This window comes from Accipiter gentilis, chromosome 20 (assembly GCF_929443795.1).
Source record: "Accipiter gentilis chromosome 20, bAccGen1.1, whole genome shotgun sequence".
Taxonomy (NCBI): Eukaryota; Metazoa; Chordata; class Aves; order Accipitriformes; family Accipitridae; genus Astur; species Astur gentilis.
In genome coordinates, this window is record NC_064899.1 from 25,758,980 (window position 1) to 25,785,472 (window position 26,493).

General features: G+C 39.4%; 1 protein-coding gene across 1 annotated transcript in view; it reads left to right on the forward strand.

Annotated features, from left to right (window-relative positions):
• The first annotated feature begins 302 nt into the window (after positions 1–302).
• SLC9A3 (solute carrier family 9 member A3) overlaps positions 303–26,493 on the forward strand; it is a 52,444-nt gene continuing 26,253 nt past the window's right edge. The window contains exon 1 of the mRNA XM_049823729.1: positions 303–498. Coding sequence (XP_049679686.1) covers positions 303–498 — 196 coding nt within the window. The remainder of the gene's footprint in view (positions 499–26,493) is intronic.

Sequence of the window (26,493 nt, forward strand, 5' to 3'; positions counted from 1 at the left end):
TGGGGAACAGCCTGATAAAGGCAGGTGCGGGCGAGCAGCAGGACCCCGGCTCGGAGCATCTGCCTGGGGACGGAAGCCCCTGGCACCCCCCGCCCTCCCCACACGCCCGCCCGGCCGCCTTCCTCGGCCAAACCCGCGCAGGCGGCACCCTCCCCGGCGAAGCCGGGCGAGCTCAGCCCCCGTCCCGCGGTCCGCGAGTCCCCGCGAAGGGACAAGGACCTCTCCCCCCACCCGAGGAACCTCCGAAGAGGCGGGATTTCTCCGCGGGAAGGGGAAGCGGGGTTTTGTTGTGCGGCGTGGAGATGAGGCAGGTATCTGGAGTGGGGTTCCTCCTGGGGCTGATGGCTCTCCCAGCGGCGCTGGGACAGAGAAGCTCGGGAAGCCCTATAAATAGCAGCCAGCCTCAGAGCTTTGCCATCGTCTCTTTCAAATGGGATCACGTCAAGGACCCTTATATCATTACACTCTGGATACTCGTGGCCAGCTTGGCCAAAATAGGTGAGTCCGGAGTTCTGTCTTCGTGCGTGTCCTCTCCCTTCCCCGTCCCCCCCTTCCCCTTCTCCCACCCCAGCGCCAGTGAAGAAAGCTCAGCCCGCGCCCGCGGACCCGTTTTCGGGGTTTTTACTGCACTCCGTCCTGGTTTCATACCGCTGCCCTGCGCGGCGCTGAGCAGTGTGGTTTTTCACCTGCCCCCGGGGGGTGACCTGGCTCGTTTTCAGCGCCCGGGACGGCGGCTTCTGCATCTGCCTCCTTGCAATTCCTTGGAAGGCTGCTCCCGGGAAAAAAAAACCCCAAACTTTTTTACAGAAGCGAAACAGAAATGCACTGCTTGCACAATTCCTACTGCAGTTTACAATATGCTATTCTCCTCGTTATGATTGGTAGCTCTATTAGCGAGCACCATCAAAAACAAACACTAAACTACGCGGAGGAACTCGGCATTCTCTGCTTTGCAGTGCGTTGCTGAAGTAGCGAAAGAGCGTGGTTTATGGAGAAAGGGGACGCGTATTATCAGACCATCTGATGCAGCTGAAAAAGTACAAGCTTTATTTAGAGCACACAGAATTTTCTTTAAGAAATTGGAGTCAGTGAAAAGCAAGGACTGGGTCTAACTGCAGTGTAGTTTGAGTGAATTTATGTGAATGCTCTAACTCGTGTGTTCTGAACTTTGTGACTTTTCGTAAAGCAATCTTATATTAGTAACACTGTTTGCTGAACCAGAAGAGTCACTCTTTAATTGGAATGTATTCTATTTGCTTGATGCTATTATTTTCAGTCCTTTTACCTTTGGATCTAAAACCAGACCTCCAGGCTGGCTGATGTTGAAAATGTCATTTTCGATTTTCAGTACATCATCTCTAAAATCAGTCTCAACTCAGAACGTATGGTCAGCTGAAAATCCTACTAGTACTTTTCTGTACTTGTACTGTTAATACTAATTTGGCATACCAGAATCACGTTGCATGGATTTTGCATGTCACAGGGAATGGAAGATGTAAAAAGGTGTCCTTAGGTATATTCTGTCTAGCACGTAAACTAAACACAGTAAGAGCTGGGTGGAAAATGCTCTCTCCAAACCCAAATAAAGCGTTTTAAAAATGAGGATTAAGTTCTGTAGAGGTGAGATTGTAAAGTGTTTTTCAGTGATACCTTCATCTTGCATTTCGCTTGCTTAACCATAGATATATAACTAAATATTTGAATCACTGGTGGCCTACACCTTGCCAATAGTTTGTGTTCAGGTGGTTGCTGCATTACCTAGATTACATAAAAATACAGTTTTGTTTTAATTGACTTTTATTGGTGGGTTATATCAAGTAGAAAGCTGGGGAAACCAGATACAGGAAAAACCAGTGACAACCTTGAGTGGCTATAAAGTTGTGCTAACTAAACTAATACACAGGTTGCTCACTTGAACCTTCTTTTTGAGATACTCTTCTAAGTACATATTTACCCTCTGTTATTAAGGCTTTGCTGCTTTGTACATGTGCCGCAGTTGTACACAGTAATGTTAGTGCTGCACAACCATGTCAGTGTTGTGTCAGAAACTCAATGAAGCTAACAGGACAGTTAGATTGTCCTATATTTAAATTGCAGTGGCCTGGATTAAGATTAGTTTGTATTAAGAAGAGTCATTTTACCATGAAGTCTTCAGTATAAAGTGCTAATTGTCCCTGGAGTTCAGGAGCTGAATGCTGCTAGTTCTGTTTTTAAATTCTTTGCACTTCTTTCACAGCTGCACAGAGCCTGTCACTTACTAGTAGATAGTGTCTATCATCAGCTCCATCATTTTTGTTCCCCAAAGCTCGCAACTTCGCTCATTTCTCTCTTCACATTTGTAATTGCAATCCTGTACTACTCTGGATGTTGTCTCTGAAGAAGCAATGGACAACTGCTGTATTCCACTGAGGGCCTAGGAACACTCCTGCTTTCTCCACCAGTCACAAATAAAATACAGAAAAGCAGAAATGTACATTCATTGTTCAACAGCTTACTAATGAAGAAAGCATGAAGGTGTTCATATAAGTCAATGAGAAAGGGAACTGAAAAAAGCAGCTTGTCAGCCTTCTATCTATCTGCCTTGGTGTGGCAAGGGTTCTGGAAAGTAGACCAGAAATCTGTCAGAAAAGATTTTGAATGGCAAAAAGGCTATGCTGGATCAAAGAAGTTTTATACGTTCCAAGAGCAGACAGAAAAGAACCGAGGAAGTAAATATAGAACATCTGCCCTTGCGTCTCTTGCTTTACTACCTGAAGGAGGGCAAAGGTAGCAGAGTCAAAATGCTGGGTTTGCTGTGGGGTTTTCAGCAGGGGAGGAGCTGTGCTTACACGTGCAAGCTCACTTCATGGCTACAGGGCTTGGGAGAGCTACTTTCCTGGTGGAGGATAGGCAATTGGGTCAGCAAAGAGTGTTCTGGGAATTGCAGTTGGTAGCTGGGGATGAAAAGTGTAAGGAGAATACTTTGCCGCCTTTTGCATTAGAGTAACGTTAGGATTTTGTGGTTGTTTTGCTTTGTTTCTATGTCTTTTTGTTGGGCCTCTGTGTTTGTTCTTGTTTTGGTTTGGTTTTTTTTTAGTTTCAGTGCATGATGTTGTTATGTGGCTTGGGGAAACGTATATTTAATAGGAGATTCTTGTGGATTTTCTGGGACTCGATGTTGTGTACATTCAGAATGTAAATTCGTGCTGACAAGGTATTCTGCAACATAAACTATTGTATGTGAGATCTTGTAAGCATCCCGAATACATGAAGAAGTGCCTAGTGTTTTGGGCTTTGTGGGCAGGAAGTTGCTATTTTATTTTATCTTTTTCATGGGAAGAATACTTATATCTCTTGGGCAAGTCTAAGCATTGCTACAAATGAAACTGTGGAAGAAGAGTCTTCATACAGTTGGCTTTCATGCACTGTAGGAAATAAATTAATTTGTCTGTGTCTACTATGAAACTTCTGATGCATCCCAGAGTACTGTTTTACATGGTGTAATCGATTTGATTTGACCATCTTCATTTGAAATGTTCCAACTCTTCATTCTAAGGTACACAGTGTTCCACTTAGGCTAATTATCTTTATTTCCTCTTTTGATAGGCTCTCTTATCACTACAGATGAGTATCCTTATGGGATAAGGCTAATAAACTACTTACATGTGTAAAGCTAAGCCAGAGAAACATCTTATCTACATGAATAAGGTACATGGGGTACAGCTGGGAGCCTCCTGGTGGACTTCAGGTGTCCACTTCCTGGTACCTCAGTTCTCCAGATAAAAGAAGAGATACCAATGGAAAAAAAATATATACAAATACATACATGTATGTATATATAGTGATAGTTATAGGCTAAGGCGTTTCCTACTGTAACTACGTTGATGTAATATATTTGATACGATATTTTTAATCAACGTACTTGCCCAGTATAGTTCCGATTTAAGATTAAAGACACATGCACACTGACCAGCCTTGCACATGCTTTCTAAGTTCACTTCATCATGTGCTGTCCTCCTTCTTTATATGTCTTTCATAGATCACATCTTGAAAATAACCTTTTAATAAACAGACATGTAGAAGATACAAAGAGTGGCAGGAAAGTCTGCCAGAGAAAAAAGCCAGAAGTAGGAGGGAGATCGGAAAACAAGTTTGGAAACAAGTAGAAGGAAAGGAATAATCAGCTCAGGAGCTAAAAATGGGCAAGCAAAGAAATAGTTTAAACTTTAAATATTGGATACAATTTTTCTGAGGATATTTCTGAGGCCATACCTATTGCAAAAAAAAAAAAAGTATGTTTTTTTTTCTTGGGGCATATCCATTGCATGCTTCTATACTTGTTCAAAATCCTAGGAGACAGAGGAAGATTGTATTTATATTTTCATTGGAGGTTACATTGGGGAACTTGTAAAATTCCTACTTGTGGTTTAAATCCTTTTGTATACTATAACAGTCTTCAGAAGGACAGTAAATTGCTTGTACCAAAACACAATCAAAAAAACCCTACAAAGCAGTCTTTCTGTCTGTTTAGCCCCCTGAACTTGCTCGATGTGGAGCAGATAAGCAACTGTTAGAAATGGTGGGAGAGTGAGTGAGTATGACCAGGAATGAGGAAGGGTACATAGCCTTTTCATTATCTGCGAGTCAAACACTTGCCAACTGTTTTTGTTGGTATAGTTTATGCTGAGTCTAAGAATGTCACAAAAGCTGCTTTTTTTTAATGTCTGTGTAGTTGCGCACAAATTCTAAAGGCTTTTATATTAGAAGTTTAAAAGTGGGAGTGAAATTTGAATCCAGGGTAGCTGGTAAATCCGTCTTCAGGAATGCCACAATGTTTTGGAGGAGGGGGAAGAAGTGATTCAATAACAAGGAACAAACACTTAGGAGAAGGCTGGCCTAGTGATAGATATCTCAAGAAGATACTGTCAGATGGACTTGTTGAGTCCATCAGCTCTTGAGACCCCAGGAGGACATGAGCTGTAAAGCACACTGTATCTCTAAGCTTATGGAGATAGAGGTTCCTACGAATGCTCTAGTTTGTGCATTGTGCCCAGGCCCCTTCATATTGTCTCAAACTACTCTGAGAAAGGAGCTCTTCAGAGTATTTTGTTAACACAGACAATTGCTGTGGAGAATTTTAAGCATGTTAGGGATGGGCTAGGGAAGGAACTGTGAAATGCAGGTCTAACAACCCATCCAATTTAGACTCCTGGGGCAATATTTTCTTTGAAGAAATCAATACCCCTCCCTCCAAAGCAAACTGTCAAAACAAAAGCCCATTTGACTCCCCAAGTTTTTCCTCCTGGCCTTTTAGCACTAGTGAAATGTTTCAATTACTCAGAGAAAGTGATTTAGGGTATTGTTTCTATACATGGAAAAAATGTGAGAATAGCTCTTCTGTTGCCAATTCTTCAGTAAATAATGTCTTTAGGAAGAAATGTTGAAGGATGCTTAGCAGAACTTTATTGGAAGTATTTAATTGAAAATAGAGTCAGAGACTCAAATGGTGAGCATACTACTAGACCCTGCAAAGCTTAAACTACCCGCCCTGTCACGATTGTAGTACTTGTTAAAAGCTGCTAAAATGAGGAAGGCCTTTGTGTTGTGGCTAGGAAGTCTGGACTTGGCTACCTTCCCCCATATCCTGAACAAGATAACAAAGTAAAAACACATTTTTTACTTTTATTGCAAACTCAGTAGAAGCTGGAACAGGTTGGCATACTTATAAGGGAGGCATAAGCATTACCTTCCTGGATATAGCTCTTTTTTATCTGTCTTAATTACATGGAAATGCTATAAATTTGTCCTGGCAACTATGTTATATTATGGGGGTGTCTTCAGTAAGATGCTGTATTTCCTTTTGCAAAGTGTTGTTTAGAATATGCAAGAGCTAGAAACCGTTAAGTACTGTAAAATCTTTACCTTCTAGGGAATTACCTTTTGTATGCAACATTTTCGGCAGCTGAAAAGAACATTTCCAACATAGAATAATAGCTTAGCATTTCCAGTTCTAGGAACAACTGTGTAAGCCGTGTCTTTATTAAATTTATGATCTGTAAATGGATGCCTATTTCCACACTTCATTTCCATTTTACTCTTTTACCTCACTCATCCTTCTTCTGTCCTTCCCGCCTCCCTGAAACACACATCTCTCTTCTCTCCCCTCCCCCTCCAAGTGTTGCAAGTCTCAAGTCTTAATTATTTAGAGTAGGGAAGAAGATATCAGGACAGTATAATTCGACAAGATTCAGATTACATCCCCTGACGAATAGCAAATGTACAATGGCAACTTGTGTGAATTACATAAAACAATGGCATTTTGAGAATGGCCCTGAATTGAATACAGGTCAGGCATGCATACCTAAGAAAGGATCTCTGCCATCAATTACTTTCAGGCACCTGTGTGCAAAGTGCTTGGCGTTCTCTCTGGGACAATGGAATCCTTTTAATACTGTAGTCTTAGGATTGTTGAAACCATTGATTTACTGTCTTCAGAACTAAAGCCACTTATTACTAAGAGTGATCTACAAACCCTCCAAGTGACTGTAAATCTCTCCTGTGGTAATGCAGCAGACCACAGGCCTGCAAGTAATAAGTGCAAGCCAGCAAACCCTTTCGGGTGTACACAGGTTCTTCAGGTGAAAGGCTTTGTGAGGTCCCCTTTGTTTTTGTGGAGCTTTCTGTGTTAGAGATGCTTAGCAGCAAAGCTGGTATTAGAAATCCTGAATTATTACCTTGGCCTAGCAGTAAGAAAGTTGCTTTTCGAGTTGTTTTGACTCATACCACCAGAAGTCTATCAAAAGCCAGTGAGCTTTACCACCAGTTTGCTTAAGGAAATATTTTGAATTCAATTACAAAACCTTTTTTCCCCCGATTTACCATGTTTTAATTGCTCTGAAGTAATGAGCTAATGGATTACTGAGTTCTTCTGTACTTTCTGTATGGCTCATTCTATACCAAGGTGAAGTGTCGAGTCCAAAGTCATAGAAGGATATTTCTTACCTGAATGTTCTTTTTGCTCTTTCAGGAAATTGTCTCTGATTTTTCTCATCTCTCTGCAGTAGTGCAGTTAAACTAATGTCCCAGAGAACTAGGGTTCTAATTATTCCTCAACTTGCTAACAAGTGGCCCCCATTCAAAATCACAGACCATTAAAACAGTCTTGGTAAACTGCAGAGCATGGTTGGTTGGCTGTGTTGTAATATTTTGATTCCTTTTGTAAAACAGCTTAGAGAGTATTCATCCCAATGAAAGGAGTGACTTGATACCCAATTGGCTGCTATGTAAAGCACTGTAAAGTCATAAATACTGAAACTACAGCTTGACAAGGAAGAGCTGACTGAGATGGAATGCAAGACCTCAAGTGGAAACACTTTTAATTAAGGCACGAATATTTAATGTTTATCCATGGCAGAAGAAAACTGGAAGATATTATGAAAGGCCTATGCAAAAGCAGGGTGTTTAAGTAGATGGATCTGGAGAGTTTTCTCCTTCCAATAACTGAAAGTAGAAGAAGTCATTCTGGATTCATTAATATGTGCCTAGGTGAGTTCTTCTAACTACTGAAAGAAAAAAATGCCTTGGTCTTTTGTCAACCCCAAATGTTAAAGTAGCAGTAGTCAGTCACCAAGAAAGAAAATCTCTGAGTAGATTGTATACTGATTCTCAGAAACATTTGGTTATGATTTTCTCTGCTTCAATTACGGTTTTTTAAAAAATGGAAAAAAAGTGGAAGCTTTATGGATTCATTAACTTCCAAAAGTTGGCCTTTGAGGAAGATGTTAAATATTCAGAAACCTGTAAAAGCCTTGAGCCAGTAAGATTTCATAACGAAAATCTCCCCAGTGCAAACAGATTGTAAACTGATGGAGGGACTTGTGTAAACACAAGACTGATTTTATGTTAACTATTTTGTGACAGTTAAAACATTCTAACTCCTTTATTAAAATGAATATTGTTACATTGGTTTGGTGGTGTAATAGCATTCCAGGGACTAGATGACATAGGCTGATATAATATGGCTTTATGTGAATCTAAGTACATCAGTGCTAACAGTCGTACTAGAGGTATACTTGTTATGTGATCATACATAAAACTAAATATAGTTGTAGTATGGAGTTATTACAATCCTCCTACTCCAGTAGAATAGCAGTACTGATAAATATCTGGATGTAGATTTTCAGGCATTGACAGCTTAGACATATGCTTAACAAATTCATTTAATAAATGTTATTTAGTGGTTTAAGTAGTTACAATATTCATGCCAGAGTGAATGAAATAGTATTTGAATGCTTGCTCTTCTGTTCCGATGCATAGTCTAAAGTTTAAACTGCTATAGGACTTGGTTTGAGTTAAGTTGCCAGATTTTCCACTGAAATAGCTCTGGTCCTCAGCTATTCCGTCCTACTTAATTCTGGGGATTACTTTGGGACAGCAGCGAACTGGGGAAAAGTAATCTTTCAATTTTGGTCAGTCAGTGATAAGTGACTGTGTTTAAGGCTTAAGTCAGTGATACACTGCTCCTGTGATGTAACTGTCTCTGAAGCTGATGGCTAGGGAGGAAGAACACAGGAATACACACATAGTGTCCTGTAACACAGGCATCAGTTCGATATTTTGGGTCTCCTATAAAGTTCACAGAATCACAGAATGGTTGAGTTTGGAAAGGTACCAACTTCTCTACTCAACCAGGGTGACCTACAGCCAGTTGCCCAGGATCATGTCCCGATGGCTTTTAAAGATCTCCAAGGATGGAGACTCCACAACCTGTGCCGATGCTTGGCTACCCTCACAGTAAAAAAGTGTTTCCTGATGTTCAGAGGGAACCTCCTGTGTTTCAGTTTGTGTCCATGGCCTCTGGTCCTGTCACTGGGCACCACTGGAAAGAGCCTGGCTCCGTCCTCTTTGCACCCTCCCCCCAGGTGTTTATAGACATGGATGAGGTCCCCCTGAGCCTTCTCTTCTCCAGGCTAAACAGTCCCAGCTCTCTCAGACTTTCCTCATATGTGAGATGCTCTGGTGCCTCAATCATCTTCTTGGCCCTTCAATGGACTCTCTCCCCTATGTCCATGTCTGTGGTACAGAGGAGCCCAGAACTGGACACAGTACTCCAGGGGTGGCCTCACCAGTGCTGGGTAGAGGGGAAGGGTCACCTCCTTTGGTCCACATGGCAATACTTTGCCTAATGCAGCCCAGGATACCAGCAGCCTTCTTTGCTGCAAGGGCACATCGCTGGCTCGTGTTCAACCTGGCATCTACTGGGACCCCCAAGACCTTTTCTGTCAAGCTGGTTTCCAGCTGGGTGGCCCCCAGCATATACTGGCGTGCGGGCTTGTTCCTCACCAGGTGCGGGACTTCGCACTTCTCCTTGCCGAACTTCCCAAGGTTTCTGTCTCCCATTTCTCCACCTCATCAAGCTCGCGCTGGGTGGCAGCATGTCCCTCTGGCCCATCAGCCACTCCTCCCAACTTTGTGTCATCGGCAAACTCGCTGAGGGTACGCTCCGCCCCACCGTGCAGATCGTTAGTGACGATGTTGAGCAGGACAGGACCCGGTACTGACCTCTGGGGTACACCCCTGGTTACCAGCCTCCAACCAGACTTTGCACTATGATCACCACCCTCGGGGCCCGGCCGTTCAGGCAGTTTTCGGTCCACCTCACCGTCTGCTCCCCCAGCCCCGACGGCAACAGCTTGAGGGGCCACGAGGCTCTTGCGGGAGACAGTGCCAGAGGCCTTACTGAAGGCTGGGTAGACACCAGCCACTGCTCTCCCCTCATCTACCAGGCCTGCCATTTAATCATGTAAGTTAACCAGGTGGGTCAAGCATGACCTCCCCTTGGTGAAGCCATGCTGACTGCTCCTGATGACTTGCCCTTCATGTGCCTGGAAATGTTTCCAGAATTACTTGCTCTGTCAGGCCTGCAGATCCCTGTCTTTGGATTAGCAGTGTTCATATGTGGATGGACCTTTATCCACATCCTGCTTGGTCAAAGAAAGCAACACTTCTGCATGCTGTTTTGATGGAATCAGTGTACTTTGATTAACTGGAGCAAACCCACATGCTGATATACAGAGGCGAGAAGAATACACGGTGGCCACGATGGTCATGCCATCATGAATTAATGAAAGGAATGACAAGGTACCAGCATAAAGTTCAGCTCTCCTCTAACCTGGGTGCTTTGTGATCAGAACGGCTTCAATTTTCTGATCCAAATGACTTTCACTTGTATGTCACCCACTATTCTGCCTTCTCTTAGCTGATACTGTGTGAGTGCCATCTCTTATTTTAGACAAACCATTCCCCAGGATGAACTGATACCCTAATGATAGTGTTACTTGTTGGGAATGTGCAGTGAGATCTGGTGGTACCAGGCTCAGGCAGTAGCTACCTGATTCAGCAGGAACATGTATAAACCTGGAGGTGGTGGTTGTAGTGTTCCCTGCTTCCTGCAGACAGGATGATAGATCTGCTTCCTACAAGTCTCTCTTCTGCCCACAACTGTATGCCAGAAAACACACTTCTGTAGTCCTTCTCTGTAGCAGGTAGGTATTACTTCTGTGTCTGCCACTTACCTGAATCACAGCACTGGTACTTTGGAATCCTATCTCAGTTTCCCCATTTCTAATGGGATTCTTCTCAAGAAGACTGCCTTTGTTCCCCTAAAAAAAAAGAATCCCAAAACAAACAAAGAAAAAAAAGTAAAATACCCAACCTAACCAATGAACCAACCCACTCCCAAAAACCCCTCAGGCTAAACTATGTGGGTGGATATTCTATCATTACAGTTCTTTCCTCTCCTACAGGAAGGACAAGGAAATTTCCGAGTCCATGACAGTTATGGCCATGGTGGTCTCCTGTCGCTTCTTTATATGATACTCATTTGTCTCCTGTCTTCGTTTCACTTCACAAAACACTGTGCAAACTCTGACTCTGGATAGAAGGACTTTTTGATGATCGAACTGGTATTTTGTCAAGGTGGATTATTGGAGTGTAGACAAAGATATTTTGAGCTCAGTTATCTATTTAGATTAGTTGTCATGGATGATTATGACTGGAGGATAGTGTATACTTTTTCTAAGTAGAAATATTGTGTAAATACTGTGTTTATTCTCATGTTTCTTTAATACTTGCTACCACAGATGATGTGCAAAAGCAATCATAGATATTTTTATAGACAAATGACTCATTTAAGTTGCATGCACAATCTTTCTAGTGTAACAAGCTGAGTAGTATAGTCTACATTTTAAAAAGATGAACAGTTTTGTGTTGATCAGTGCACTGATCAATAATGAAATAAAGTAGGATAGGAATTACTGTGAGAGAAAAGGCAGACTGGAAGCCACAGGTGAGAGTGCTGTTATGTATGTTGCATGAAAATGATGTCATTAGATCATGAGGGGAAAAAGAGCAGAAAGTATGTACGTATTTACATTCAGTGTCTTAACAAATGTATTCATTATTATTTTCTTACTTTCTGTTGTTATCGTAAAGAAGATAAATGTTTTACTCTCGTCAGAGGTCTTCTGTTAACATATCTTCCATTCATTAAAAGGATTTTGTCATAAATTGCTGCCTGTCAGATTCTATCAGTATGTCCATTAGGCATAATATCTTACCATGAATTAGCAATATAAGATTTTTTTAGACTTTGCTTTGTAGAGCTTCAGGAGGATAGCTTTTTCTTGTGGGCAGTCTGTTCTCAGGAGGACTCATCCAGGGGCTCTATGTCTTGCCCTGTGGAGTACAGTGTATTAGAGGATGTTACCTTTTAGAGGTGTAAAAAGAACATGCATAGCAAGATCAGTTTTTTCCCCACTAACAAGGCATTTCCTAGACAAGAAGAATAGTCAGCATCACTCTGTTCTCTTCAGTGTTATGCTAAATATTCCTTCAGATCAGGGAGCCACCTTTCTGTCTGCTCCCAATAATCCTATAAATCTTCATTTCCTCCGGGCTTTTTAAAGGTGGATTATATATCTGCTGGTTGCTGCATTGTTGCTGGTCTGTACATGATTTACCTAACAGGTTTAAAAGAACCAATATGGTGCGGCTATCCACAGTTGCAGAGTTTTAAGTGGTTTTCTATTTTAGTTATTCAGCTTTTTTTTCTTTTTACTTCTGTGTTCCACAATCTTTCCTGCAATAAAGTCTGATGATTCAAGACAAGAACAAAAGATAGGTTGTAAAAAAAGGAAGGTGATAGCTCACTCAGACCAGTTATCTAAGTGGTTGTATAGCATCCATAACAGAGCCTGAAACTTGTATCCTGTAGTGGTGAAAATTTATGCAGTAAAAGTGTCTGGAAAGAGAAGACTGCTTTTGTTACTTTCTTCCTGATAATATTTAGAAAAAAGGTCTGCACACTTCCAAAACTTTTATTAGAAATAAAGAACATGGCAAGTTCAGAAACGACACTTTTTCTTTTCCTTCACAGTGTGATAGATATGGCGTTGAAGTCAGGGAAAGATAAATGCCTTATAATTAATTCCCCCACCACCCGCTCAAGTTAATTCAATCAATTTTCAGTCATTCTCTGATCTGAGGATGAGGTTATTACACTTCACGAGTCTAAAAAAAAAGGGCTGTCAAATTTATCATGGAGTTAAGGGGAGCAGCAATTCATTAGTACCTAAGACATTAATCTTATTTGCAACCTTATGTTCCCTAGGATTTCAGTAAACAGAAGTATGTCTTGTTTTCATGTCTGGAATACTTGTACTGAAGAAAATGGTAATTAAGTGAAATGCTAAAGCTTTTTGCTTTGAGACAAAACTATTCTTTTGGAGCACTCAATAAAGCATCTTAATTCTTCAGCGTTTCTGAAGGAATACAACATAGTTGACCTCACTAAAAAACATAGCTTTCAAGGCATGTTCACTTGAATAATACTGTTTTGTGTTTGAAAGTATGAGGATGTAAAAACAGCAGGAGGAAGTATGAAGTTTCCTTCTGTTTATTGTGATTTAGAAGTAAAGATTAAAACCAGTCCAAGATAAACCTGCCACTGTAGGTGGCAACTCAACTTGTGTATGGGTACTGAAGTTCTTATGTCAGGAAAGACCTACCCAAAAGCAAGGATGAATGGTCAATAGCCATATTTTCCTCTTACTGCCTGGTGTAGCATGTGTTCTCTGTCATGTGATGGAGGATGCCAATGTGCTGAAAGTCAGTAGAATTGTGTTTATATGCCCTCATCTGATACATGTTTTATGGTGATAGTCAAGTGAAGTAGTACTACTGCCAGCAGTAGTGTTTGTGCCATAGTGCCTAAAACACAATACCTGTACCTGGGGTTGAAAGAAGCCTAGTAAAGAGCCCCATACTTTGGGAACTGCTTATCAGTTAAGAATATGATGGAAGTACGGATAAATCATCAAGCAGATTCAATTGCTGACAAACTAAACTCTCATAACTGAAATGAAAATAGTAAAATATATCCTGTATATCACGATTACTTAGATGCTAGTGGACATGGCAGAAAGTGAAGAATCTGCAGATTTAAGGAAAACTCAGCTGAAACTTGGCTTCTGTCTTGACATTTGTTCATCTTTTTTTTCCTCCCTGTCAGGACTAGCAGTATATTCAGGTACAGGATTTCAAGATATTAATGGAAAAAAACAATATTAGCAAAAAATTATGAAGTTTGGCTGTTCACAACATTTTCTGTTTTAGAACAAAAGCAGGACTAACATACCTGCATTTTTTATTTTATAGTTGGTATAAAGCAGTGTCAGTTCAGCTAGGTCTTTCTGTCAGATAGATTGATGCTTTTCCACTCCAGCAGTTTTTTTCCAGGATCTATCCTGGCATTTACATGTATGTGAAGATGCTACACTAATCCTTCTAGAATTAAGTGTACGTATATATTTTTCAGTTACAAGCTTTCTCTCTCTTATGATTTATCTGTGTGTAAATAATTTAACTCCCTTTACTGGGGATGAGCCAGCAATGTGCGCTCACAGCCCAGAAAGCCAACCCTATCCTGGGCTGCATAACAAGAAGCGTGGGCAGCAGGTCGAGGGAGGGTTTTCTGCCCCTCTGCTCCGATCGAGTGAGACCCACCGGCGGTACTGCGTCCAGATCTGGGGTCCTCAGCGCAGGAGAGACGTGGACCTGTTGGAGCGGGTCCAGAGGGGGGCCACAAAAACGATCAGAGGGGTGGAACAGCTCTCCTACGGGGGCAGGCTGGGAGAGTTGGGGTTGGAGAAGTCGGAGAGTTGGAGAAGAGAAGGCTCCGGGGAGACCTTATTGCAGCCTTTCAGTACTTAGAAGAAAGATGGGGACAAACTTTTTAGCAGGGCCTGTTGTGGTAGGATGGGAGGTAATGGTTTTAAACTAAAAGAGAGGAGATTCAGACTAGCTGCAAGGAAGAATTTTTTTCCGCTGAGGGTGGTGAACCACTGGCCGAGGTTGCCCAGAGAGGTGGTCGATGCCCCATGGCTGGGAACATTCCAGGTCAGGTTGGACGGGACTCTGAGCAACCTGATCCAGTTGTGGGTGTCCCTGCTCATGGCAGGGGGGTTGGACTAGGTGACCTTTAAAGGCCCCTTCCAACCCAAACCATTCTATGATTCTCCTGAAGTTTAGCTCATACATATGTGGTAATAGAAGACAAAAAGAGGCACTACTGTGCATATATTAGGTGTAACACTTGATTCATACTGAATTCTTACTGCTCCCCAAAAATGAATTTTTGCATAGATACTTTTAGGAATATATGCAAAATCTTTATCCCATGTCAGAAGGGATTTGACTATATAAAAGGCATTTTGCTATATAAAGCAAAGAATCCTACATTGGTATGACTTTGACCATGCATCATATTTAGTCTATGTGTGTGACATTCTGGGTTGTTTTTTAGTTAGCAAGAGATTTGTGTCTGGTTTCTACCTTCCTTTTTTCTTGAAACAAGCAGTCATCTTCAGTAACTAAAAGGTTTGAGTTGTGAGGTACTTCAAATAGAGCTTTAGCCAGTTGTTTTTTTCCCTTCCTTTTTCTTTCTTCACTGTGGAAAATCAGTTTAAACTAATCTCCTTGTGAACTTCCTTTTGCATGCTAACCTTTCCCATTTTCCCTGTGTATGCACTACGAAACACAAATGCGTAACTGAAAAAACAGCTGTCTCATCATCACCTTCCTACCCCATTTTGAAACATCAGACCTATTTTCCATGTACTACATTTTGCAGTATAAGGACACTACTTAAACTATTGTTCTTCCTGCTGTTATCATCATGTATTTCACCTCTCAAATGAGGTAATGAAGGTATGAGAATTAACATATTACTTAATCAGAAAAGCTGTAAGGACAAAAATCAAAAGCCATGTGAAAGCGCATTGAATGATAGCAGTATCTCAGAGCCATTTGCAAGAAAAGATTAGAGTGATATAAATTAAGCTCCACTTCGCTCTTCTTAAATATGCGAAAAATAAACCATGTACCTGGAATTCAGAGCAAAATTACTTCCTTTATGGGCAGGAATGAATGCATTTGGTGAGGAACCGTGTGATGTCTTCTGCTCTCTATTGCCTAAGCCAGAAACTCCCAGGCTTGATGGTGAAAATGGTGCTTTCTTAACCTTCTGTGGAACAAATAGACAGAGTAGTGCGCAAGTATTGTAACATGAGAATCCTTGCCTATTTCTTTCCCACATATCACCTTGCTTAGTTCCTTACCATCTTCTTTCTGACTAGCACTACTGATGTTAAAAGAGCCATTCTGTCAGTAAGTAAAACTCCACAAAGGGATTTGTATATGGAGAAACAGGTGAGTGAGAAGTGATGTCAACAGCATTCTTATAGCAAAAAGCTTCTACTTGCTTCTCCATTTCCTGACAAAGCTTTGGAATCCCAAATCCTTCACCGAGGAGCTTCCACAGCCCCATAAAAATCTTAGGAAAAGACTGTATGCTTCACCTGTTGTCATTCTGGACACCTTCTGGCAATAGGGAGTGTTTCTCTTAAAAGCGTTTCTAATGTGTTAGTTAAAAATAATCTCATCTAGAAAATCTGAGATTACTGAATTCCTAGCACGTATAAACAACATACTGGAGTTTCTGAAATAACGTACAAGAGTTGTAATCCATCATGAAACTCTTCTCTTATCAAGCTGCTGGAGCCTTTCCTCCAACATAAGACTGGCAAAATTTTGAAGCCTTGCAGGGTGCACAGTAGTATTCACTTGTACTGGAAACTAGCCAGGTATGTTTTCTTAACTTCTCTGAAATTAAGTTTGTTTTCGGTTTTAAGCAAGAGCTACTTGACATTTGTGATTTTTTTTTTTTGTCTGTGGGCAGCACTGCTAAATTTGAATACCCTAATGCTTATTTAATTTACTGCTGTAATCGGGAATACCTCCACCATAATCCCATGCTATTCCAGTTGTACTAATTAAAATCTTGCCAGGGTGGAATGTAGGGGGCAGGAAGCAAGACAATCTACCAAGGCTTGAAAAAAAGTGCTTTCCTACCCCATGACTTGGAGCAGCTTTCATAGCTATTGCCCCTAGCCCTTAGGCTGTAATTATGTCCCGCATGCCCTTCCTAACGGGCAGCGATCCTTACTATGCCCTGCAAGAAGCAGTATTGGGGAAGAACAGGAAATCCCTATAGTATAAGGAAATTTTCCGAGTTTCAGCCTACCATTGGGATTCATTAAATGATTTCTTCTTCATCTTCTTTTTCTTCTTTGTCCAGTGGACTTGAACCAAGGAGAAGAACTGGTTCTGGTTTGCGTTCAGGCTTTGGTATTTCTTTATGCAATTTATCATAACACCAGAAGACCTGTTTCCATATATTACTAGTAATCCGTTTCTTTGCGGTTCTTTATCTGTATTAGGAAAAGACGGAACACTCCCGAAGGGAGATCTTTGTTTTAATTCATTTATCATATTAAAGTGAAGGTCAAAAGGAAAAAAAAAATTCTAAAATTCATAGTGTGAAACGAGTTAACTCAGCATTTCTTGGCATTTTCTTTCTTTAACTCAGTTCTCCCCATGTTACTGGAAAACAGTTTGGTATTTTAAAAATAAAAAATTGCTTTCACTCTCTGACAATAAAATTCAGTGAATTTTTGAAGTTAATGTTAAAGTTGGACCAGTTGCAATGTATACCATTAATAGAAAGTAAATTCTTCCTTGTTTTCATGCCCCAAAATGCTTTTTTAATTTATACTGTAAAATCAGCCAGATTTTTAGACCTCAAGCAATCATTTTAGTCCAAACTACCTTAGTGATCAGAAAATTACTGCTAATTCTACTTACAGTTATTGTGACCCTTTAACATATAATTGGAAGAGGTTATAACAGAAGCATACTATTTTTATTCCTTTGCATACAGAGTAGCTCTAGCATGTAATATCCTTCAGCTGTGCTTCTTTATATTTGTATTCAGTATGGAATATCGTGTACTGACAGCATCCTAAACACAGAAAACCCATAGTAACCCTTAACTGAGTTCAGTCTGTGAGGAGTATTAACTTGAGCAAGAAGATTATCTTTCAGACATAATTCTAATACCTTTGCATAGGAAATGAAGCAGTTTTATGATACTTTTGCTGTCCTGTTTTATATCCTCTACTATACTTCAAGGTGTTTCTAATGTGTACTTTGCTCTCATTTTGAAATATTATTTTTGACTGTTCCCATTTTTCTTTCAGTGCCGTTCAGTTCCATAAGGGCCAAATGCTACCACACTTGCACTGCAGTGGGACTGCTCCTTCAAAAAAGAACTATTTGGCATAATTATGATAAACTGTACCTGATTGTTTAAACTTCATTATGTTCTAAGTGCTTATAGAGGTAATAGTTGCTTACTCACACACTTCTTTGAATTTGGCTTCGGGCTATCTTGTTATGTTATGACCTATCAACTGGGAACCTTGACCTGTATGTTGGTTGCATTTTTAATTGCTAACATATTTTGTTAATTGTTCACCTACGAAGAACAGCGACCTAAAATCTCCTGTTTAATGAGCTCATTACAATGCTGTACACTTTGTAAATGGTGATCATTACATATGTGACAAATAAAGAAAGCTTTCTGGAGCTGGATAAAACCGAACTCAAACCAGTTCATCTAAACAAGTTAAATACGAAGGACTTTGTACCTTGCTTGGGAAAAATATGTCCAAGATTAAGTACGAATAGTATTAATAGTCATGTTCATGTACTATATTTTAAGACAGTACCCAGGGACTTATATAAAAAATGGCTTTTACTGCTTACTACACAATACACGTATATTATATCTCTGAGTTTCTTCAGATTTAAAATATCTCTGAGATATGAAATATCACTGAGGGGTTTTTTTAATAAATCCTTCAATTTTTGCTAGACTTGGTAGAAGCACAAGGTACTGATTAATAAAATAACTCAAGGTATTGTTTAGAAGAAATTAGTAAAAGCTTTTTCTTTAAGGGTTTTGTACCACTTGTATGTAAACAATACAAAATGGCAAAATCAATTCATAAGACTTGCAGAATACCATTGTTGCAAGGTCCACAGAACAGACTCTAAAGGACTATAAAATATGCTATCAGTCTCCTGACCATGAAAAAAAACCCCGAGCGCCCTTTGTTGATAAAGATTAGAAAGGCAAATACAAGTAATAATGATCAGCTTCAGCCATATCAAGTCTGCTCAAACACTTCCTGGACAGACTAGAAAACCAGTTCCCTAATGCTTTGAATCCTTGCTTCAACTGAACCGCTCGTAGAACAAATGGAAGATTTTTTATTTTTACTTGATTTAGGCCTAAATTCATCTGCTAATAAGACAGGGGGTAGAACAGTTACCGGGTGGGTAAGGAAAGGACAAGATAAAGTGTGAAACTGTAAGAAGATTATTTGTGGAAGTCACTAGAGTTTAGTTTTTGGACTGGTCTTATGCAGGGTTTTGGTTTTTGGTTTTTGGTTGGTTTTTTTTTTAATTACCACTGCACAAAAAGGTTAGGTATCCTACTGAAGGTTTCTGATGACACATTTCCCTAGGCATTGTCAGTACTTATGTAGATTTGGCTATTGTACTAGAAAAACCATATAATCTTGAGGACTGAGGGAAGGGGTGAAATACAGTAATACCAAGGGCAGTTTCCCTCAGGGACTAATGACAAGAATTTCTACATGAGGTTGTGAATGAGAAGAGAGGTACACGTCTGTATGAAGCGAATACAGGATGGCTGTGAGTCGCCAGTGTGATAATGAATCCAGGATGTAGCTGAACTGTAGATTGTGATAGGAAATTATTAATGCTGTTGGACCTGCTTCTGCCGTGACTCATGCAGAACAGTCTGTATTTCTGATGACTCTGAGTCCACAAAGGTGAACTCAGATTGAAACAGACAGAGCGAGCTGAAGTGAAGACTGGAGATAAGTGGTTTAGTTTAACAAACCAAAGACAAACAACAAAAGGAGAAGATGTTTCTCTCTCTGTGCTTATAAAATAGGAAATGGAGGATTTAACATTAGGGGAAAAGAACTATTTAAGAAAATTGGTATCACTGTCCCAAAGGAAAATGGATATGAAATAGCTGGGAAGAAGTTTAGGCTAGAAATCAGAATGAAGTCTCTAACTGTGTGACGAGGGCTGCTGGTGTGCCTTCACGTAGGCTTAGCTGGAGCAAAGATCCTCTAAGATGAGGATCATTAAATGTGGTGGTGGCATAACGGAGGGCCTGGCTACACAACCAAATAGCTCTTCTAGTTCTTACAGTCGTAATTAAAATTCCTGGATCCTCTGTGCAGGCTACTTAAGCAACTGTAATTAGTTGGAAGGTACGCCTACGGCTATGCAGGCAAGAAATGCTGTGTTTGGTAATGTGGCAAGGGTAGAAAACTTACGCAGTCAAGTCATGAAGGAGATCTTAAAAAACGAGATCCAGTACAACTGAGGTCAATGCACAGGTATGCAAAACTGGCACGTCATATGAAAATAATAAGAGTTACAGGATAGAGCCAAAAATGAAAGACATACGAGTATAAAGAAATCAAGTATAGCAAGTGCAGGAAGTTTATTAGAGAAGTACGAGGTGGGCAGGACTTTTGAGAAGTAAAGGGAGCCGTAACAAAAGATAAGAGAAATATAAATACAGGAAACTTCATTATGCAGGAAATTGTATCAAAAAGCCTCTCTTAGTAGAAGAGTGGAATGAGTAGAGAGTGGACATATCAGAAGAGCGTGCTCTTGAACAAATATATCACATAGGAATTAACACCAAATACTTAAGGACAAGACAAGTAGCAAAACCTCTGGAGAAATTTGAGATTAAAGCTGTAGAAGTATAAAGAAAGTTGCCCATGAAACAGAAGGTGGCTGAAGACTGGAAGAGAGCTACCCTTCCTTAAAAAAAAAAAAAAAAAAAAAAAAAAAAAAAAGAAAAGAAAAGAAAGAAAAAAAGAGAAACACTAATGGTCATTATTGTTAAGTAATTTTCTAAATAATTGCAACAGCGAAGTTTCCTAAGGGGTTTGTACTGTCTGTTGTTTAAGAAACTTTCACTATTAGTCAAGGCTAAGGTGATGTGCGGAATGAAACTGCTGTACATTGCCCTCAGCATCATGAGGGGACCACAGCAAATGCTACTGGCAGCCAATAAAGGTCAGGGATTATATGAGACTGTTAGTGAACCAAGAGTTAGAAGTAATTTTAAACCAGTGATTGTTCAGCTTCTTTTTAGGTGTTGGGGAGGTCAAGGTATCTGCATCTCCTACACATAGAGCTTAATGAGAAAAAATTGTCAAACACTAAGACTCTAAAATAAACTTTTAAAGGAGTTTGCAGATAAAAAACAGGGGAAAAAAGGGCAGAAAATACACAGTTCTCTCTGCCCCAGCATCTACACAGTGTTTCTATACCATGAATGCTGCAATTTCTGTCCAGCGGCTTGCGCAGGCTGTATCATGCATTTCTACAGCACCGCTGCTGCTCTCTTGGTGTGACAAACGCACCTGGTTGGTGTGAGCTGTGATGCACTAACTGGCTGCAGCTAATGCATGGAGATACGGAGCAAGAGAGCAGCCAGGGATGTGTGCTTTTCAGGGATGGTGGAAGCAAAAGGATCCCTTCTTGAAAATATATGCTCCGTATTATATTTGAGACTGTGGCCATTCCCTAGTCAGGTAGACCCAATATAATAGGAATCGATTGAGACTTAACAGAGGCTTTTGGACTGCGTTATTGCCCAGCTACACTTGATCAATTTAGTTCACAAACTGGTATTTGATTATACTTTGAGCTATTATACAGGCAAGGTAAAGCAGATTTTTCTGTGTGGGCTATTGGAATATATGTCATATTTATAATTTTTTTTAAAGTAATAACAGGAGACACGACTCAAAAAAAAATGCAGAAAGGGTAGAACCAAACAGTTTTTAAATAGAATTCCCCCTCTATAACACTAAGGAGAACATGAACAGGTAGATGAGATAAGAAATGAAAATTTTGTGCTTGCCAGTCAGAGTCCAACTGCTGGAAGATGTTTAGAAGAAAGATTTCCCTTTGGGCAGAATATTCTTTTGTGGAATTTATTCATGCCTTCTCTTAAGCAGTTTCTGTGTTGTGCCATTACAGGAACTGGATTATATAGTACCTTGGAGATACTATTATTTGCATTGCTGTAAAGTAAATGTAAAGAATCATGAAACAAAGTTTGCAGCATGTTGCTCTCGCTTTGGTCAATGGCAAGGGTTCTCACCAGTTACAGAGAATCAAGTATTGGATCTCAAATTAGAAGCACTCATGGCTCATTTTAATATAACTTCATCTTTATAGGTGAAAATAAGAAGTCAAAACTGAAAAATAGACTAATAGCATACTATCAGTGCATCTTTGACCCACTAGCAAAAATGCATACAGTAGATGCCATACCTGTCACTAGCTGTAGGAGGAGGAGTTGAAAAATGTTTGCAAATTCATATCTGTGCTTTTGTGGGAACTATGGAAGTGGTAAGTCTGAAAAAAGAGGTTGAAAATCTTTTAATAATCTAAATTATTTTCTGATTCCTTGGATTTTATCCAAAAATACATGGAAAAGAAACTTCAGCAGAGAATTACTGGCATTATTATAAGTCAGCTCTTGATTTTTCTGGATGACATGTTGCATACTGTGCACATGCAGTAGGTTTTGTGATTAACTGGGACAGTGATATTAGCTGAAAAAATTATTTCAGTGTTTTCAGGGCCTTGATTTTACACTAACAAAGTTAATGAAAGTGTCATTAGTCACTTGGGATGCCATTGAAATGACCATATAAATAATGAAATTTAACAGTATATTAAATAGGTAGTTTCAGATTTTTTTTTGCAGCGCTGTATTTTCAAAAGGTGGCAAATCTATCTAGAATTGTTCATTTCAGCTGGAAACAAAGCACAGAATTCTAGAACTAAGTCATTTAAGTGTTTTGCTTGATAAGCAAAAATCAGTATTCTTTGAAAACAGGTGATTTGGAAAGAAATACGGGAAGACCCTACTTCAGAAAACTTTTGTGTGTGTGTCTACAAATTTAAGTGATTTCAGCATAAATTGTACATTATCTCTTATTATTCTATTATTTATTATTCTTGCTCTTTAACCAGTCCTTTCATTTAGTGAATGAGAAGAAGGTTATTCTCTTGAATCACTTCTTGCAAAGCAGTCTCAGATGGCCTTAGAAAGCATCAGATAGTTCACCAAATGCTGTAAATTCCATTGAAGGATTTAATCTAAGTTACTGTGTTTTAAAAAGGTGATAAAAAATAATTTGCTTCTTCAAGTGTATTTCTTTCTTTGAGTCAAAAGAAACTGGTTCCAGCCATCAAATCATAGCTTGCTAATTTATTTTGTCTTTCTCATCAGATATGTTAAATGTCACAGTCCGTTTTCTTGGATCTCAAAGGAAGTGTCAGAAAAAAATGCACAGGAAGTTTATACTATGTAATTGTTTCTTAACTTTGTAAAAAGCTTGTAATTCAGCAATGCTCAGCTTGAATTTAAACACAGTTTACCCACTAGCCAGTCCAGCCCACCTTCAAGCCAGGTTTAACATGTACTGGATAGAAGGCATACCTTTAACTTTTTCACTAATACCGTGCCTAGACTTACATAAATAAATTCTAAATGATAAATGTTAAAATTTATAGATCACAAGATTGCCCTGTGCACTGTTTTTTCTTTTATGCCATGGTCTGTCTACAATTTTTCTTTCTTTGCTCTTTCCCTCTCCTCATTAAAACGTATCTGTACACTTTTTGTTATTAACAGCAGTGAGAGTAGACTCAATTTCATCTCTGGGTCCCTTACAGAGTAATTTATCTGAGCAGCACTGCGTGCTATCCTTCCTGATCTTTGTAATCTCTTTCACAACAGAATCAAACTAAACTCCTTGTCTATTATTGCTGGATTGTATTTTACTCCTCTGTCAGATGAAATGCTGACATGCTAGACATTTAGATGTAATTAAAGCTTCCCATTCTTCTGCTTTGTCATGGGGACATAATTCATTTTGTGGGACTATTCCTGGATCTCTGCTAAGCAAGTAAAGGCAAACTTTATGAAATGAATGTACTGTCGTTATGTCAGTTTGTAACACACTCATAATGTATTAATTAGGGACATAACTTCAGGATAATGAATTGTTAAAAAAAATTAAGGAGTGAATTTGGAATCAATCTATCTCTATCAATTTCTATAAATGTAATAACTACTCATAATTCACAATCTTGATTGAATACATTTATGCACGTAGCCAAAAAAAAAAAAAAAAAAAAATCACTGTAAGTGCAAATATCAACTCAAACATCGATCTATGTTCCAATTTCAGTTGTGGTATTTTCCTTGTACATACTTCTATATTTATAGACACCAGGATTCTCCTAATCATATTGCATACTATCTGCCTGCAGAGTTAGCTCAGCAGTTACCTTAAAACACATAAGGTCTACTGTTCAGATTTTGCTGGGGCCAAATGCAAAAAAGAGAAGAAACTTCTCCAGAGCCCCATTTCATGAAATAACTTTCCTGTCCACAGCCTGCATTCCTAAACTAACAAAGTAGAAGAATTTATTGCTGATAGTATTAAAATCTGGTACAGATAACCAGTCGGTTAGAGTTAAAGGGAACACAGGCAGATAGGATGTAGCTGATTCACTGGGAACATTGGACTTATAGGAGGAGACAGTGTTATAACCAAAATCAGGTTGGCTTCCCAGCACTCACTGGGGGAAACTGGTTTTGGTTGTAAAGGTGAGAATTCTACAAAACATGAATTTTTAGCTGGACATTGGGTTTTTTCCAAATGTCTAGTTCTGAAGAGTCTTCACAGGTTTATTTTAAATTTTTAACTTCTTGTAGTCATGGCTTATCTGCAAACATAGGAGTAGGAAAAACAGACTTGGGTTAGTAAGACTAGCTCAGCAACATTCATTTTCAGGGATAAGGAGATAATCCCTACTCTGTGAGGTGATAAATTAGTTGATAATTCACTGCCTGGAAATTCAAGGAATCAAGAATGACCAGTAGGAAGGACTTTTGAGAAGTTAAATGCTACAATTTATATACATGGAATAGTAGTTACTTTGTTTTTCTTAATTTAATTTCTTTTTCTTTTTTTTTTTTTTTTTTTTTTTTTAGTGCAAACCCAAGGGATTTTATTATAAAGAGAGGAAACTTAACTGGGAGAAACCACAGTGTGTGTTTCTGTCAGGTGTTACTCAGCTATTGATTACATGGCACAGATGATACAGGAAACTGGCATGGTTTAGCCAGCTTCACTGAATGCAGTTTGTTTTCACGTGATCGCTGTTCTATTAATCCCACCCTGAAACTATGTTCTAACATGGCTTAGTTTTCAAGTCTTGTCTACAAACACTTAGGAACATCTACATTCATGGTCATTGTTGGTATAGGCAGGCTGTTATCGTTTTTTCCTTTTGTATCTTCTATTCTGATGAGGCTGTGGAGGTTATACAACTAGTAGGAACCATCTTATGGTGGGGCTACTATAATGATGGGTGATGCTTCTAACATTGCCTGTGTAGATGCAGCCAAGACTAAGACAGACAGGTCAGGAATGAGGCCCTTAAAACACTCTAAAAGGTAACTAGTAAATGTTTGACTAGGACAAATACTTGGCTGGGAGGAAAAACAATGGTCTTTCAGTAAAGTAACCTGGTCTAAGATCTCTGCATAGTCATGGGAAAGATTCTTCCAATATACCTTGAAAGGCTGGAATTCTTAATGATGGCTTCTTGTCCAAACCAGTTTTGAGCTAATTTGCATTAGCATTGTAAAAGCTCCAACACCGTTCTAGGCTGATGCTCAAACCAGGAGAAGCTTGGTGGCTTTTAGTGGAATTGTCTTCCTAAAGTGAAACTCACATTTTCAACACAAAGCTATGTAAGTAAAATCCCATTTATTGGGTCAGCATCACAAAGTGCCAGGGTTCAGACCATCTGGGACACATCAATATTTAAGATAAACTGAAGGAAAAGCTCACAGAAATCCCAAGGAAGTCACTTAGCACACCTGAGCTTCCTTATTATCAAACACCTTTGTCACCTCCTCCGTTTTCATGTTCCATTTTTCTTTGTAGACTTGACTTGTCTCTGTTTTTCTCTCTGCTTTTTTCTTCTTTTATCTGATACCTAACAAGTGCACCATGAATGATGTTGCCACATATATTTGCAGTCTTACTTGTGTTTCTGTCGTCTTGAACAGTCTCTTTTTTCTGTCTTGGTCTCACCATCTTTCTGTCTTTTCAGATACACTCATAGCACTGTAATTTTCTCTCCCTCTAATTATTGGCTAGTTTACTAGTCTTACCACACTATACCGTTACATTTTTTTCTATAATGCATACCATATACTATTTGTCTTTATTAATAGATTTGACATACTGCTGTAAGATACAAAAGCAAGCAGCCTGTTGCAGAATCATTTCCCACAAAAGTATCTGTATATGAAGAAGGCACCACTAAAGCCCCCATTTCTCCAGAAAGTCTCTGAATTAACTTACTAGGAAAAGGCCCAAAAAGGATCTCCCATGATACCAGCTCCATTCTGCTCCTGCTGCAGGCTACATTGTCACGTAATAATCTTCACAAATTTAAAAAGAGTTGTCTTGAAATTAGTTATTCTTTCAGCATTTTTCTCCCATCCTCCAATAAACCTACTAGTACACTGATCATTTTTAAAGACAAATGTTGGGAGGTCAAATGTGTATTTTTAGATACAGAAATAAACCATAAAGCCATATATTTCCAGCACTTCTACCATTTCTTTTCAGTCTTGCACTTACTGCTTTGCACAGAACGCCACCTTTCCCTAAACAGATCTTTTATGGAGAAGAAAATCCAATAAAGGAAATAAATGTCATGGAATATTGGTTTCATAGAAATTGAAATATGCTGGATCAAATCTGAAAATCAACCATGTTACTGTATTTTGTAAGTGGCTAATGTTCTGACAGTGCCTGTATCCCATGCACTCCATGCATGCTTTTGGGTCTAATAACAATGAAAGCAGGAAGTTTGTGGGAAGTC